The 12923-nt window shown below is 47.3% G+C and overlaps 2 protein-coding genes across 8 annotated transcripts; both read right to left on the minus strand.

The window, feature by feature from the left end:
* Positions 1–321: 321 nt before the first annotated feature.
* On the minus strand, positions 322–2304 carry LOC139614724 (protein EOLA1). 7 transcript variants are annotated; one of them, XM_071472242.1, is made up of 4 exons: positions 1540–2298; positions 1319–1413; positions 908–1168; positions 322–824 (listed from the first exon to the last, which is right to left on the minus strand). In XM_071472242.1, the coding sequence occupies exons 3-4, from the start codon at positions 1164–1166 to the stop codon at positions 616–618; spliced, it is 468 nt and encodes a 155-aa protein (XP_071328343.1). In that variant the 5' UTR covers positions 1167–1168; positions 1319–1413; positions 1540–2298; the 3' UTR covers positions 322–615. The 7 variants fall into 7 exon arrangements, with proteins under 7 accessions (XP_071328343.1, XP_071328342.1, XP_071328344.1 ...); XM_071472241.1 differs by having other exon boundaries at positions 908–1198; positions 1540–2296; XM_071472243.1 differs by lacking the exon at positions 1319–1413 and having other exon boundaries at positions 1487–2304.
* A 779-nt stretch (positions 2305–3083) lies between these two features.
* Positions 3084–10724, minus strand: LOC139614720 (actin-binding protein WASF3-like). Its single transcript, XM_071472234.1, has 11 exons — positions 9967–10724; positions 7310–7449; positions 7047–7181; positions 6450–6603; positions 6098–6215; positions 5969–6013; positions 5765–5889; positions 5323–5610; positions 5066–5205; positions 4768–4986; positions 3084–4509 (listed from the first exon to the last, which is right to left on the minus strand). The coding sequence occupies exons 2-11, from the start codon at positions 7440–7442 to the stop codon at positions 4346–4348; spliced, it is 1521 nt and encodes a 506-aa protein (XP_071328335.1). The 5' UTR covers positions 7443–7449; positions 9967–10724; the 3' UTR covers positions 3084–4345.
* Between the last annotated feature and the right edge of the window lie 2199 nt (positions 10725–12923).

Raw genomic sequence — 12923 nt, forward strand, 5'->3', positions numbered from 1 at the left:
GTGTTTTGTTACTTTGTGAAACATCATTTAAAATCTTGTTATAAAACATGTCTTGTGTCAGGTGCAGATGTCAGCTCCACCTGGGTGTAGGTGTTTGATCTCGGTTGGTTATTGAGCAGCATCAGACTGAGTTCATGTGTTGTATGATGACGACCACAAACACGTGGTCTCACAGTAAAGTTGTTCTTTATTCTACAGGTGGAGTTCTGACCCACCCACACATTCCCTCCTACACCAGGTGGAGGTGAGTCCATCCTCTGCTTCACTCTGAGGATGATGAAGGTGAGTGTCAGGTTCATTCACACATGAAGACGAAACAAACATCTGACAAGTCACTTTATTTTAACATTGTCCATATAAAGTGTTTGTATGTTTGTATGTTAGCATGTTAGCATGCTACATTAGCATTCATCTGTTCATAAAGTCCTGTTCATTAATTGGTTTCAGACGGTTCTGGTCTGCTGGTGGTGCTAACGTCTGGGATTCATCCTGGAGAAGTTTCAGGACAGTCCAACACACACACACACACAGCTGAAAACAGAAGTGTTGCTTATACAGACATGAAGACGTGTATGTTGGTCATACACACATATTGTCTGTGTGCAACCTGTGTCGTCACGGTAACAGCTCTGCAGGGATCTCTACAGTCCAGAGGTCACGACCTCCTTGGGCGCTCAGCGGCTCCTTCAGCCAGCGAGGATTGGACAGGTAAGTCAGGTGTTTCTCCTGCAGACCATTCAGAATGGCTGAGCGCTCCAGCTGCTGTAGCTCCTCCTGCTGCATGGAGGCAGGGCAGAGCCAGGTCCTGCCCACGTCCACCAGTCCTGAAAGAGATTTATTTCCACAGGTGATGCCTTCAGGGACTCTTTGTGAACAGAAACATCAGGAAATGGACATCATTTCCCACCTGCCACCACACCACGGCCAAACCTCTCCCCAGACTCCAGGAGCTCTTGGATCTGAGCCTGGTTCATCCCCAGTGGGCCGCTCAGCACCGCCTGCCACTCATCCCCCTCCCAGTCTCGCCATGCGATGTGGACTGCCAGGGTCTTGTTTTCCAGTGGGGCCAGGAGGGGTCTCCAGCGGCTCTCCACCGTCTTCACCCCATCCAGAACCAGACCGGCATACGGCTGTCGGAACGACAGGCACCACACCTGCTCCGACATGTCTGCAAAACAAACGCACCCCACACAGGCACCTAGACTCAATATTAGAGGAGGAGGAGAGGAAGAGGAGGGCAGTTGCTGTCTGGATGCTGTCAGGATTTATTTTATGTGCAAATGTCTGTTTCTCCAAGTCCAATCAGTGCTAAACTCACCTGTGCTGACCAGAGTTAACACACAAACGTCTGCGTTTCTGTGTCGTAAATGAGGAGACACTAATTTTACATTTTGAATGGAGTTTGGTGTGAAACTTGAAGCACTGCGTGGTAGTCACAGATGACAGCACAGTGGCTCTACACCATGGATGTATTATAAGGCCTTACCTTAAGATTATAAGGTCATAATACATCCATGCTCTACACACTGAACATGAGACTCTAAACACTGATTTCCTGTAAATCCTCAGCTGTTTGTTTCCCGCCGATTTAACCAAAAACTGTTGTTTCGTCGTCTGATATAACGGATCCATCCATGGATAAACAAGGAAATGTTCATTTCGTGGATTTTTTTGAGTTTCGCGAAAGACACTATTTGCGTCACGTGATACAGCTTTTTATCTCGTGCACACCGGAAGTCTTATACCAAACAAAATGCTCCGTTTGTTGAATCAACGTTACTGTTTTCAAATTACCCAGAAGTCCACAGCTGCTGGTGCCGATTTCACCAGAAAACTCTGCTCGTTTGTTAAAGTTGTTATTTCATCTTCTGTCAGCGGAATCTATCGGCAGATGAGGAAGCACACACTCATTTCCCACATTTTTGAATGGAGTTCGGCACGGACCGTTTTCCGTGCAGCGCTTGATGTTGTGCGGCGGGAGATCTGGAGAGGTGAAAAGTCTCTGTTGATAGTCGCTTAGTGTTTACGGTTCAATGAGTTTAATTCTCAGTATTTTTATTTAAAACTAACAGCTGACGTTCCGGCTCCTTTCACTCGTTTCTTCCTCTGTGTGAAATGATGTGCAGCCAGTCAGCAGCTCGGTGGTTATACTGCCCTCTGTACAGTGGTGGAAGCAACAAGTACATTTACTCTGAGTACTGGAGTACAATTCTGAGGTACTTGTACTTCACGTGAGCCATTTAATACTATTTGATACTAGGAAATATTGACCATTTATCAAACTGCTTCCGTCACTAGTGGAAGTGATTTTCCCCTCCAAACTTATTACATGGTTTCATTTCAATAAATGTTCAAATAATCAAATATCTGACTAATAATCAAAGATTGCTCATTGATCACCTGACGAGCCCCGAGAGTAATCAGGTGTCTGTAGATGAACTGAATGTAAAGTAGTGAAACCAGCTCCACCTGCAGCAGCTACAACACTGACGACTTAGTGTTAACAATACAATCATTGATCAGTCAGAGGAACCAGACCACGACTTTTGATTTGATACTTTATGTTGCTGCTTATAGTTATGTACTTTTACTTCAGTAGGATTTTCATGCAGTACTTTAACTTGTATTGAAGTATTTTGTGGTACTTGTACTTTTACTACACTAAAGGATCTGAATATTTCTTCAGCACTGAGGTCAGAAACCATTCCTTAACCACGTGTGAAGCAAACAGTAAGTTACCATGGTGATCTAGCCCAGTAACTATAGTGATACCCTAGTATCTTGGTGTTGTCGACCCTGAGGTCATGTTTTACCATCAAACACTAAATCTATGATGTTTGATTGATCCTGAGGCTAATATTCAAATAATTCTAAAACATTAGTGATGAGAATGAGAAATGAATAAATACAAACAATAAATGTTTAAAAAAAGATTTAAATCCAAATGAACTTTACTTAAACTGAATTTAAGAAATACTGTAATTTTAATTACAATTTAACTGATAAATAAAATCTGATGTAAGAACATTAATCCAATCAGCTGCTCAGAAATCAGTTCATAAAGAAACATAACACACACCTGATTTTGTCAATAAAGTTTTCTCTTTTGAAGACAGACATATGACACAGTTTGTGTTTTATAATTAATTTGTTATTTTTTCCATCAACATGCATCAAACCACAGAGGAGAGAACACAGCACAGATCAATAGATCAATAAATCGATAAACCTCTACAACCAAGCACAGATGGTACAGGGCAGTAAGTACACGGCCCTCCTGATGACAGATTATTGTTTACATCATCAGCGTTAGCAATGACATCACCAGACAGAAAATACTGAATACTGAAACAGTTACAGCACTTTGCTGCCAGAGGGTGGTGTCCACTGGATGATGTCATCATCACATCATACTGATGAATCTAATGCACAAGTCTCATGCTGCAAAATAACATCACGCAAGTAGAACAAAATGCATCTAAAATAACAATGAAAAAAGCAGCAGGAGACGGTCGTCAGTCTGAAAACTTCTTCTCCACACTCATTTAAGTACATGATACGAACCAGATCTTATCTGGTTACCATAGCAACTAACAAATCAGATGCTGAAATCTGATTATTACAAAAAACCAGCAGAGAACACGAGGAAACACGTTGATGTTCACAGCTATAAAATACTGTTGATCAAATACGTCAAAATATTTACAACAAAATCACAGTGAACATAGAAATTTTCAAACAAATATTAATACACAACAGTAAACCAAACATTTTAAATAATTAGACAAAAATATCAATAAAACTAAAGGAGACAAACTCATGGAAACAATAATATGTTTATGATATAATGAAAATAAAGTAAAAATAAAAGCTGAAATTTTTCAATGAGATATTTTAAAACTTTTTAGATAATGTGCAGTTTTTATTTTTGAGCAGCAAAATAAATCACTAAACATGTAAGTAAAATCAACAGTTTTCATCTCTACTGAGGAACTTTTAAGAAGAAAAAGAAAAATTCATAGAGGCACAAGAAACTGAAATAAAGAGGCTGGAGTTGTCCTCCAGCAGAATCAGGACCAGACACCAGAGACGCAGCGAGGATCAGAGACTAACAAACGACAGGAACAGTCTCAGACACCACACGCCTCGTTAACAATATGATGACGTCAGGCTCTGAAGTAGCTCTGAAATGTTGTAGTTTCTTTGTTCAGACTTTGTAAAGGTGAGTCCAGTGAGTCCTGATCCAGATTGACTCCAACACTAAAGTTCATCTGGTCTGCTGGTCTTTCACTCTGTCAGGACTGATCTGGATCTGTGGTATTAGACCGTGAACTTCTTCCTCTCCTCAGTCGGACCACTCCTGGTCCTCGGGTTCAGACTCCTCCTCTGATTCGCTGTACTCAACAGCAATGCGCCGTGACAGGATGGTGGCGACATCGTTTCCTGTGGGCTCTCTTTTCTTGGCCTCCTCCTGCTCACGTTGCTCCTGAACCTTCCTCAGCTGGATTCCTGCAGACCAGGACAAACCAGAACCTCAACAACATATCAGAGTACAGGACACTATGTGACTGTGGTTCTAATTCTGATGACCTCACAGAGACAGGATGTGACTCCCGCTGACATCTCGTCAGTAACAGATTTTCATGTTTCCTTTTAGCTGTGAGAAGCTAAGCTAGTTTTCTTCTGAGCTAAAGCTAATAGTCAGTCAGGGTGTTCTCTGTGTGCTCAGCTAACACAGCTCATGTTGCTAACAGCTGATCAGCTGACCTCTGCGTATGGCAGCCAGCAGATCGCTGCGGGCATCGTTCATTGGCACATTCGGTCCTCCAGGTGGCTTCCTACCATCCATCGTCGGGGGCAACGGGGGAGCGGCAGCAGCTGAGGGTGGGACCTGGCCTCCAGGCCGGGAGGGGGAGGGGACATAGTTAGCTGGGGGAGGCGGGGGAGGGGAGGGACTGTAAGGACGAGAGAGGGTGGCAGCACCACCTAGAGACACACAAAGGAGATGTTTAGTTTCTTTGTGTTCATCTGGATCCCACTCAACAACAACCCAAATGTCTGTTACCTTGGTTACCAGGAGCAGCTGCAGGGTGCAGCGGTGTTGCCATGGCAGCAGTATGGCTGGAGCTGTTGGGAAATCCCATCTGTCCCGCAGAAGGCATGAGGGGTGGAGGTGGCGGGGGGGCCGGAGGGATCTGGTGGTCACTGAGGAGAGATGGAGGTCAAAGGTCAAACATGAGTCAGACCACAGCAGCTCAGACCAGACCAGACTACAAAATCTGAACTGTTTCAAGTTTCATAACTGTCAAAATGTGTGTGTACTTGGCCTCCTTGGCAATGTTGGTCCGTGCCCCGTTCTGATTGGCTGAGCAAGTGTGTGGCAGTGGGTGGTGGTGGTGATGATGCGGCTGGTTGCGGCCCAGAGAGTGCTGGCGGGTGGTTGCTGTAGCAACTGCAGAGGATGCGGAGGCAGGTCGGAGAGCACGATCCAACGACTGAGTCTGACCGCTTCCTCCAGTCGCTGCAGTGACACGATCCTTCCCATCATGCCCCTGGGCATCACGTAGGTGGGGGCTGGCGGGGAAGGAGGGGTCGTCTGACATCCCTGACCTGGAGGGGCAGGGTGGAGTTAGTTAGTCGTCTGAGAATCAGCCTGAGGAGACAAAGTTTGGATGGAAACTTTCTCTGCATGCTCTTACTCTGACATGGGTTGGAACAGGAAGTGGTAATGTGATTTCACATTAGCGTGGATGTGTGTATTTACCTGTCAGGTGACATGGAGCCATCAGAGGTGTGGTAAGGTGACGGTGTCACTCGAGCATCTGGGCGGAGCTCCTTGTCGTAGGCCATCAGGTTCCACTCCTGCCGCCTGTTACGAGCTTTACGTACCTTCAAAGGAAGAAGAACAACACTATAAAACGACGGAACATTGAACACATTGAATATTCAGAACAGAACAGACTCTGACCTTCTTCACCTCCCGTCCTGAGGACTCCTCCACATGTTTCTGCTCCTAGAGAGAGAGACAATGGTTTATTAGAGACAGAGAGACAGAGAGACAATGGTTTATTAGAGACAGAGAGAGAGAGAGATTAACCTTCTGTCGTCTCTTCTCTTTGCGTTTATTCTCTGTTGCCTGCAGCATCTTCTCCTTCCACAGGTTAAAGAAGTAAGATGGGTCAGTGTAGAACTTCAGACCATCCTTCTTATCATCTCTACACACACACACACACACACACACACACAGTAATTATACTAATGAACAGATGAACAGAAAGTCTGGTTTAACTTGCAGACATCAGTTCCTGTTGTTTTGAATGAGCTACTAACAGTGCTAACAGTGCTAATAGTACTAACAGTGCTAACAGTGCTAACAGTGGTTTAGTGTTGTGCTTGGTGGGGTCTAGCGGTGTAGTCCAGTTTACAGACTCTGGGGTGAAGGATCTAACCTGTAGGGTGTCAGGATATTGAGGGGTGGGGGTTTGTCACAGCGTTGGTACATCTCCAGCACTGGGTTAAGAATGGAGCTCTGTGACACCACCTGCTGATCCTGGATGGTACTGCTCCTGAAAGCCTTCCTCATGTTGATGTCCTGCAGAGACACTACACCACAAACAGTTCTGTTACTACACAGGGGCAGTGGTGGTGTAGTCGCTAACCAGCCAGTGTCGTTTCAGTCGTATTAACGATGGATCATCAAAAACAGATCACAGACTCTGAACCTTGACAGGGGAGACAAAGGTTCTCATGAACTAATGGACACACAATTAGCCAGGCGGAGGTGGAGATTTGCTTGGCCTTTACCTGTTGATCTGGGCTGGGATTGTCGTCAGATGGTCAAAGGAACAATCTGAGTAACAGCCTTCATAGATGAGCTGGACTCCAGTGTTACCCGGACTTCTGGGTAGAATTCAGACTCAGCACTTAAGTCTGAGACCATGGTACTGTTCTGTTCTGGTTAGGAACCCACCCCCCAATGAATGATGGTAGGATGAAGCATGAGATTGGATCAGGAACAGGAAGCAGAACCTGAAAGTGTGACCCACCTTCCTCCACGGTGGAGTCCAGCTGTGTGACCTTCACTGCCAGCAGGTCCACTCTCTCCTGCAGGCTGTTCATCCTCAGGTAGAAACTGTTGGCCTCTGTGAACAGCTCACCAAAGATGTCCTCCGCATGACGACCTGCAGGCCGTCAACATTGACAACACACAACAGCCTGTTATCAACAGAACAGTAACATGAAGGAAGGACTGATGAGGTTCTCCTGTGCTCATAGAACCAGAGTTACTCTGATAACCATCACCACTCACTAAGTCCTCCAAGCTGTTTGATGACGGCAGCCAGGGTGCTGTTGGTGACACACTCCAGCTCACTGGCGACCCCATCAGGCAGAGTGCCACGACATAGATACCTGGGTTCAATGATCCGCTTCACCAACGGCATGGCTCACCTGGACACAGATAGAAACTTTACCTGTGGTTATCCTCACACAGAGACGATTAGCAACATCTTAGGTGTGCTCACCTTCAGTTTGAGCTCCAGGTGAATCAGAACATCTGGATAAACTCTTCAACAAAGGAGTGAGGTACACAGAAAAGAGGAAACAGAAGACAGAAAATAGAAAACAGGAAACAGGAAAAAGAAAACAGTAGCCAGAAAATAGATAATAAGATAATAAGAGCACCAAAGTAGGATGTACAGATGACAGGGGGTGGAGTTAGAGGTGAGTTCCTCCAATCAGTGACAGGATCTTACTGGACGTGTTTTAAAGGTCAGTGTAACAACGCTGAGCTCATGCTTTTAGTGTGAAAGTCCTGTAATACTGGAGTTCCTCTGATGTCCACCAGATGCTGCTGTGACAGTACAGGTTTCAGCTTTCAACAGATTCACTGAGCTTCTTCTGAAGAGGTCATGTGACAAAGTGTACAATCACGTGTCAGTACACATCTGGATGTTAGTGTGTGTGTGTGTGTTTGTGTGTTTGTGTGTGTGTATGCCTGCTTTAGTCTCAGAGGAAATTGCCATGGTAACCCAGTCAGCCGTTCAGATCATGCTCTGCTGCCCACAGAACAGACCATAGTATCTGTTGCTAGGAGACGGAGTGGGAGGGCCTACATCACATTATGTAATGTTGCTGCAGATGCAGGTAAGTGATAGTGTAATCAGATTACTGTGATCACCTGGTCTGATGTTTTACAGAGGTTTTAAACATCTGGGCTGATCTGGATCCAGCTCTCAGAGGCCAGGACTACAGGACAGACCTGGATCCTCCTTCATCATCATGTAGTGACACAGACTATTCAGCAGGTTCACATCACATCATGTTTCAGTGATGACCTTATTCACTGTCCAATGAAAAACAAGCTCCTGTCTCAGGTGCATGTGAGTGGTCACAGGTAATCAACAAACAACCAGAAAATGTCTGAGAGGTGATGTCACCAACATCCACTTGTATTGATCATTGATCATATTTTTACTGATGCAGCAGCAATGGTCTGGATCTGGATCTGAGCCTATAAACTGTCCAGACCTGGACCTAGAGGCTCCTTCAGAGGAGCTCAGATGTGTTGATGGAAGACGATCCTGGTGAGGTCTGATGCAACGCCAGGACACCTGGTCAGAAGGTGAGCAGGTGTTGTCTCTGTGTTCAGATGGTGTTTCACCAGTGAAACACTCACGCTAGAGCTCAGCTGCCTAACAAATGGTAACCATGGAAACCAGTCCTCCTGCACACGCTCAGACTCTCACAGAGAAACACACTGACTGAGCTTCCTTGTGGGGACTCAGTCTCTGAGTGGATCACAGTTTCTCAACCCTGGGCCTGGGGGGGTCCATGTGAGGACCCATGTTTTCAGACCACATGGAAACACAAACATGACTTTGGTTCCTGGTTCTGCTGCTGCAGAGTCTCAGGTGTCTCCTTCAGTCCCACACCCCATGTAAAGCTCTTTGAATCACATGATCATCCTGATACAGTAATTGGCTGCTGTGTGATGAGGAGGTGAATCATGAGGCCTGTGGCCCCTGTAACAGACTCCAGACACCAGGACTCCACCTCTGTATTGTGTCAGTGATGGAGGCTAAAGCAGATCAGAATCAGAATCAGAATCAGAATCAGAATCAGTTTTATTGCCAAGTATGTTTTCACATACAAGGAATTTTTTCTGGTGATTGGTGCAATTGATCAGCAACAGTGGGGCTCTCTAGCCTTGTTGATGAGGCTAATAGCAGATGGGAAGAAGCTATTTTTGTGGCGAGAGGTTTTGGTCCTGAAGGACCGCAGCCTCCTGCCAGAGGGGAGTGTCTCAAAGAGTTTGTGTCCAGGGTGGGAGGAGTCAGCTACAATCTTCCCTGCACGCCTCAGAGTCCTTGAGTCCTTGATGTGGCTCTCTTTACACTGTGTTGCTTGAGGGTCCACACGGGCCATGTGTGCAAACCACTGATGTTACCATGGTAACCACAGGCATCACCAAATCTACCAGGGATGGAATTTATTTCAGTGTTCAGACAGGATGGACCAGGACCACAATGATGTCATATGATGTCATGATATGAGGTCACTGATGTAAGCCCCGCCCTCACAGAGGAAATCAGATGACATGTCCAAAACACACACACACACGCTGCTCCATCACACTGTGCAGAAATGAATGCATGACATAATGCAGCCAGACTCCTGTGCGTGTGTGTGTGTGTGTGTGTGTGTGTGTGTGTTCAGGCCTGCGCACCTGACACTTGATCATCTTTCGATCAGCTGATCAGTCGATCTGTCTCCATCAGGGTCTGTACGGTATGACCGCTGATGATGTCATCACCGGGACCGGATGACTGACAGGTCGCTGATCACTTTCTGTGTGAGTGAACCGGCAAAGACCGTCACGGCCCGCGGATCGATCACAGCGGTAATTTGTCAATAACACGCCGGTTACAAACCGACAAGAACCAATAAGCGATCGATGAGACTCACCGCGGGCTGAGGAGGGTCCTGCTCCGGTGTACTGTTCGTTCTGCTGAGGCTCCTCCGTCACAGAGCGGCCGGCAGCGGACTCATCCTCCGACCCTCTGACCGGGAATGGATGCGGAGAGAGATACAGAGGAGGAGGGAGCCAATCTCACTGTCCCCCAGTCGGCTCTTCGGAGGTCTTCGGCTTCTGTCGGCTCATCGGACCTTTTCGGCTTCTGTCGGCTCATCGGACCTTTTCGGACCTTTGGCTGCTGTCGTGTGAGTGACGGAGACAGGTGACTGTAGTGAGCGTGTGTCGTGGTTCCACAGTTCTCTGATTGGTTCTGAAACTCTAAGTGGTGGTGACGTCAGCACCTCCACGTGGTGGGAAGTCAGCTCAGAAATATTGATTCATATTGAATATTGATCCTTGATCCAAACTTCACCAGACGTGGTTCATGTCATGTTTAAATGACCCACACTGTCCTCATTGATCTGAGACTTCACAAATAATTTTTCGGTGATGAACTGTGGTGGGTGTGGTCAAATAGAACCAATTTTACTGCTGTAGCTTTTGAATTCTTCATCCACCTAAATTACATTTAGGTGGATAATGTTTACAGGCGGAGGATGACGATTGAGGCTGCAGATCAATAGCTTCTGCTCTGAGGTCCTGAAGCTGGAAACATGGTTCCTCTTTTAAAATGCCAAGCATGGCAAGCATTCTGTCACCATGGCGCCTCGGTGTGTTGCTGCGCACTCTTTTGCCTTATTTTCTTTATAAATTTAGTTTCTGCCTTGGTTTCCGGAGCTCTTTCACCAGAGAAGAGCTCATTAATATCAGAGAAACAACTCCAGTGGATTTTTTTCCTACTTTTCTCGACTCATCTGTGGGATTATTGGACATTTTGGTCAGAGGTCACTGACCGTTGCTCTCACAGTGAAACGCAGGAGGAGAGGAAAACGTGCCGGTGCGCCTGCGCGTCTCTGCCGGCGCGGACTCCGCACACCGCTCCCAGGTATCTTTCTCTCCAAGGTGCGTTCACTGCCCAACAAACTGGATGAACTTCAGCTACTGGTGCAGAAGAACAGCGACTTTTCTTCATCTTCCGTCCTGTGCTTCACGGAGACGTGGCTGTGTGGATCGATTCCGAACTCTGCGCTGGAGCTGGCCGGCTTCCAGCTCTTCAGAGCGGATCGCGACACAGAGCTGTCCGGCAAAACCAAAGGTGGAGGAATCTGCTTTTATGCAAACAGTGGCTGGTGCAAAGACGTGACAGTGATCCTGCAGCACTGTTCTCCTGACCTGGAGACTTTCATCATAAACTGCAGGCCCTTCTACTCCCCCCGTGAGTTCACCTCAATCATCCTGGTCGGTGTTTACATCCCACCACAGGCCACAGCAGATACTGTGTGTGGAGCGGACCAACCCGGACTCCGTAGTTATTGTACTTGGTGACTTTAACAAAGGGAACCTCAGCCACGAACTGCCCAAATACAGACAGTTTGTTAATTGCCCGACCAGAGAGGGGAACACTCTGGACCACTGTTACACCACAATCAGTGGTGCTTATCACGCCGTCCCCCGGGCTGCACTGGGCCACTCTGACCATGTGATGGTCCACCTGATTCCCACATACAGGCAGAAACTAAAACTGTGTAAACCTGTCGTGAAAGGGCTCAGAAAGATCACAAAGTACAAACCTAAACCCCCCCACTCCATTAACGACTTCCGCCTGGCCAATGATCTGAATGAGTTCTACCGCCGCTTTGAAAGACAGTGGGACAAGCCTGACACTAACCTCCACATCAGAGCCACATCAGAACCCCCCTCCTCCCCTACCAAAGAAACATCTCTCTCTGGAGAGAGATGTCAACAGGCTTTTTAAGAAGCAGAACCCCCACAAAGCAGCCGGTCCTGACTCTGTCTCTCCATCATCCCTGAAGCACTGTGCTGATCAGCTGTCTCCAGTGTTCACAGACATCTTCAACACCTAACTGGAGACCTGCCACGTGCCAGCCTGCTTCAAATCCTCCACCATCATCCCTGTCCCCAAAAAACCAAGGCCCACAGGTCTAAATGACTACAGACCCATTGCCCTGACCTCTGTGGTCATGAAATCATTTGAGCGCCTTGTCCTGTCCCATCTCAAATCCATCACTGACCCACTCCTGGACCCCCTGCAGTTCGCCTACAGAGCCAACAGGTCTGTAGACGACGTCGTCAACATGGCTCTCCACTTCATCCTCCAGCACCTGGACTCCTCAGGGACCTATGCCAGGATCCTGTTTGTGGACTTCAGCTCTGCCTTCAACACCATCATCCCGGCTCTGCTGCAGGACAAGCTCTCCCAGCTGAGCGTGCCTGACTCCACCTGCAGGTGGATCACCGACTTCCTGTCTGACAGGAGGCAGCACGTGAAGCTAGGAAAGCACGTGTCTGACTCCCAGACCATCAGCACTGGATCCCCGCAAGGCTGCGTTCTTTCTCCTCTGCTCTTCTCCCTGTACACCAACACCTGCACCTCCAGCCATCAGTCTGTCAAGCTCCTGAAGTTTGCAGACGACACCACTCTCATTGGACTCATCTCTGATGGCGATGAGTCTGCCTACAGGTGGGAGACTGAGCGTCTGGTGACCTGGTGCAGGCAGAACAACCTAGAGCTAAACGCTCTGAAGACAGTGGAAATGATAGTGGACTTCAGGAAGAGCCCAGCCCCACCCACCCCCATCTCCCTGTGTGACTCCCCCGTGGCCACCGTGGAGCATTTCCGCTTCTTGGGAACCACCATCACACATGACATTAAGTGGGAGCTGAACATCAGCTCCCTCATCAAAAAAGCTCAGCAGAGGATGTATTTCCTGAGGCAGCTGAAGAAGTTCAACCTGCCAAGGACTATGATGGTGAACTTCTACACCTCCATCATCGAGTCCATCCTCACCTCCTCCATCACCATCTGGTACGCTGCTGCCACGGAGAG

Source organism: Trachinotus anak, unplaced genomic scaffold, assembly GCF_046630095.1.
Source record: "Trachinotus anak isolate AG129_WGS33_773 ecotype Australia unplaced genomic scaffold, CSIRO_AGI_Tana_v1 ptg000036l, whole genome shotgun sequence".
In the NCBI taxonomy this organism is placed as follows: Eukaryota; Metazoa; Chordata; class Actinopteri; order Carangiformes; family Carangidae; genus Trachinotus; species Trachinotus anak.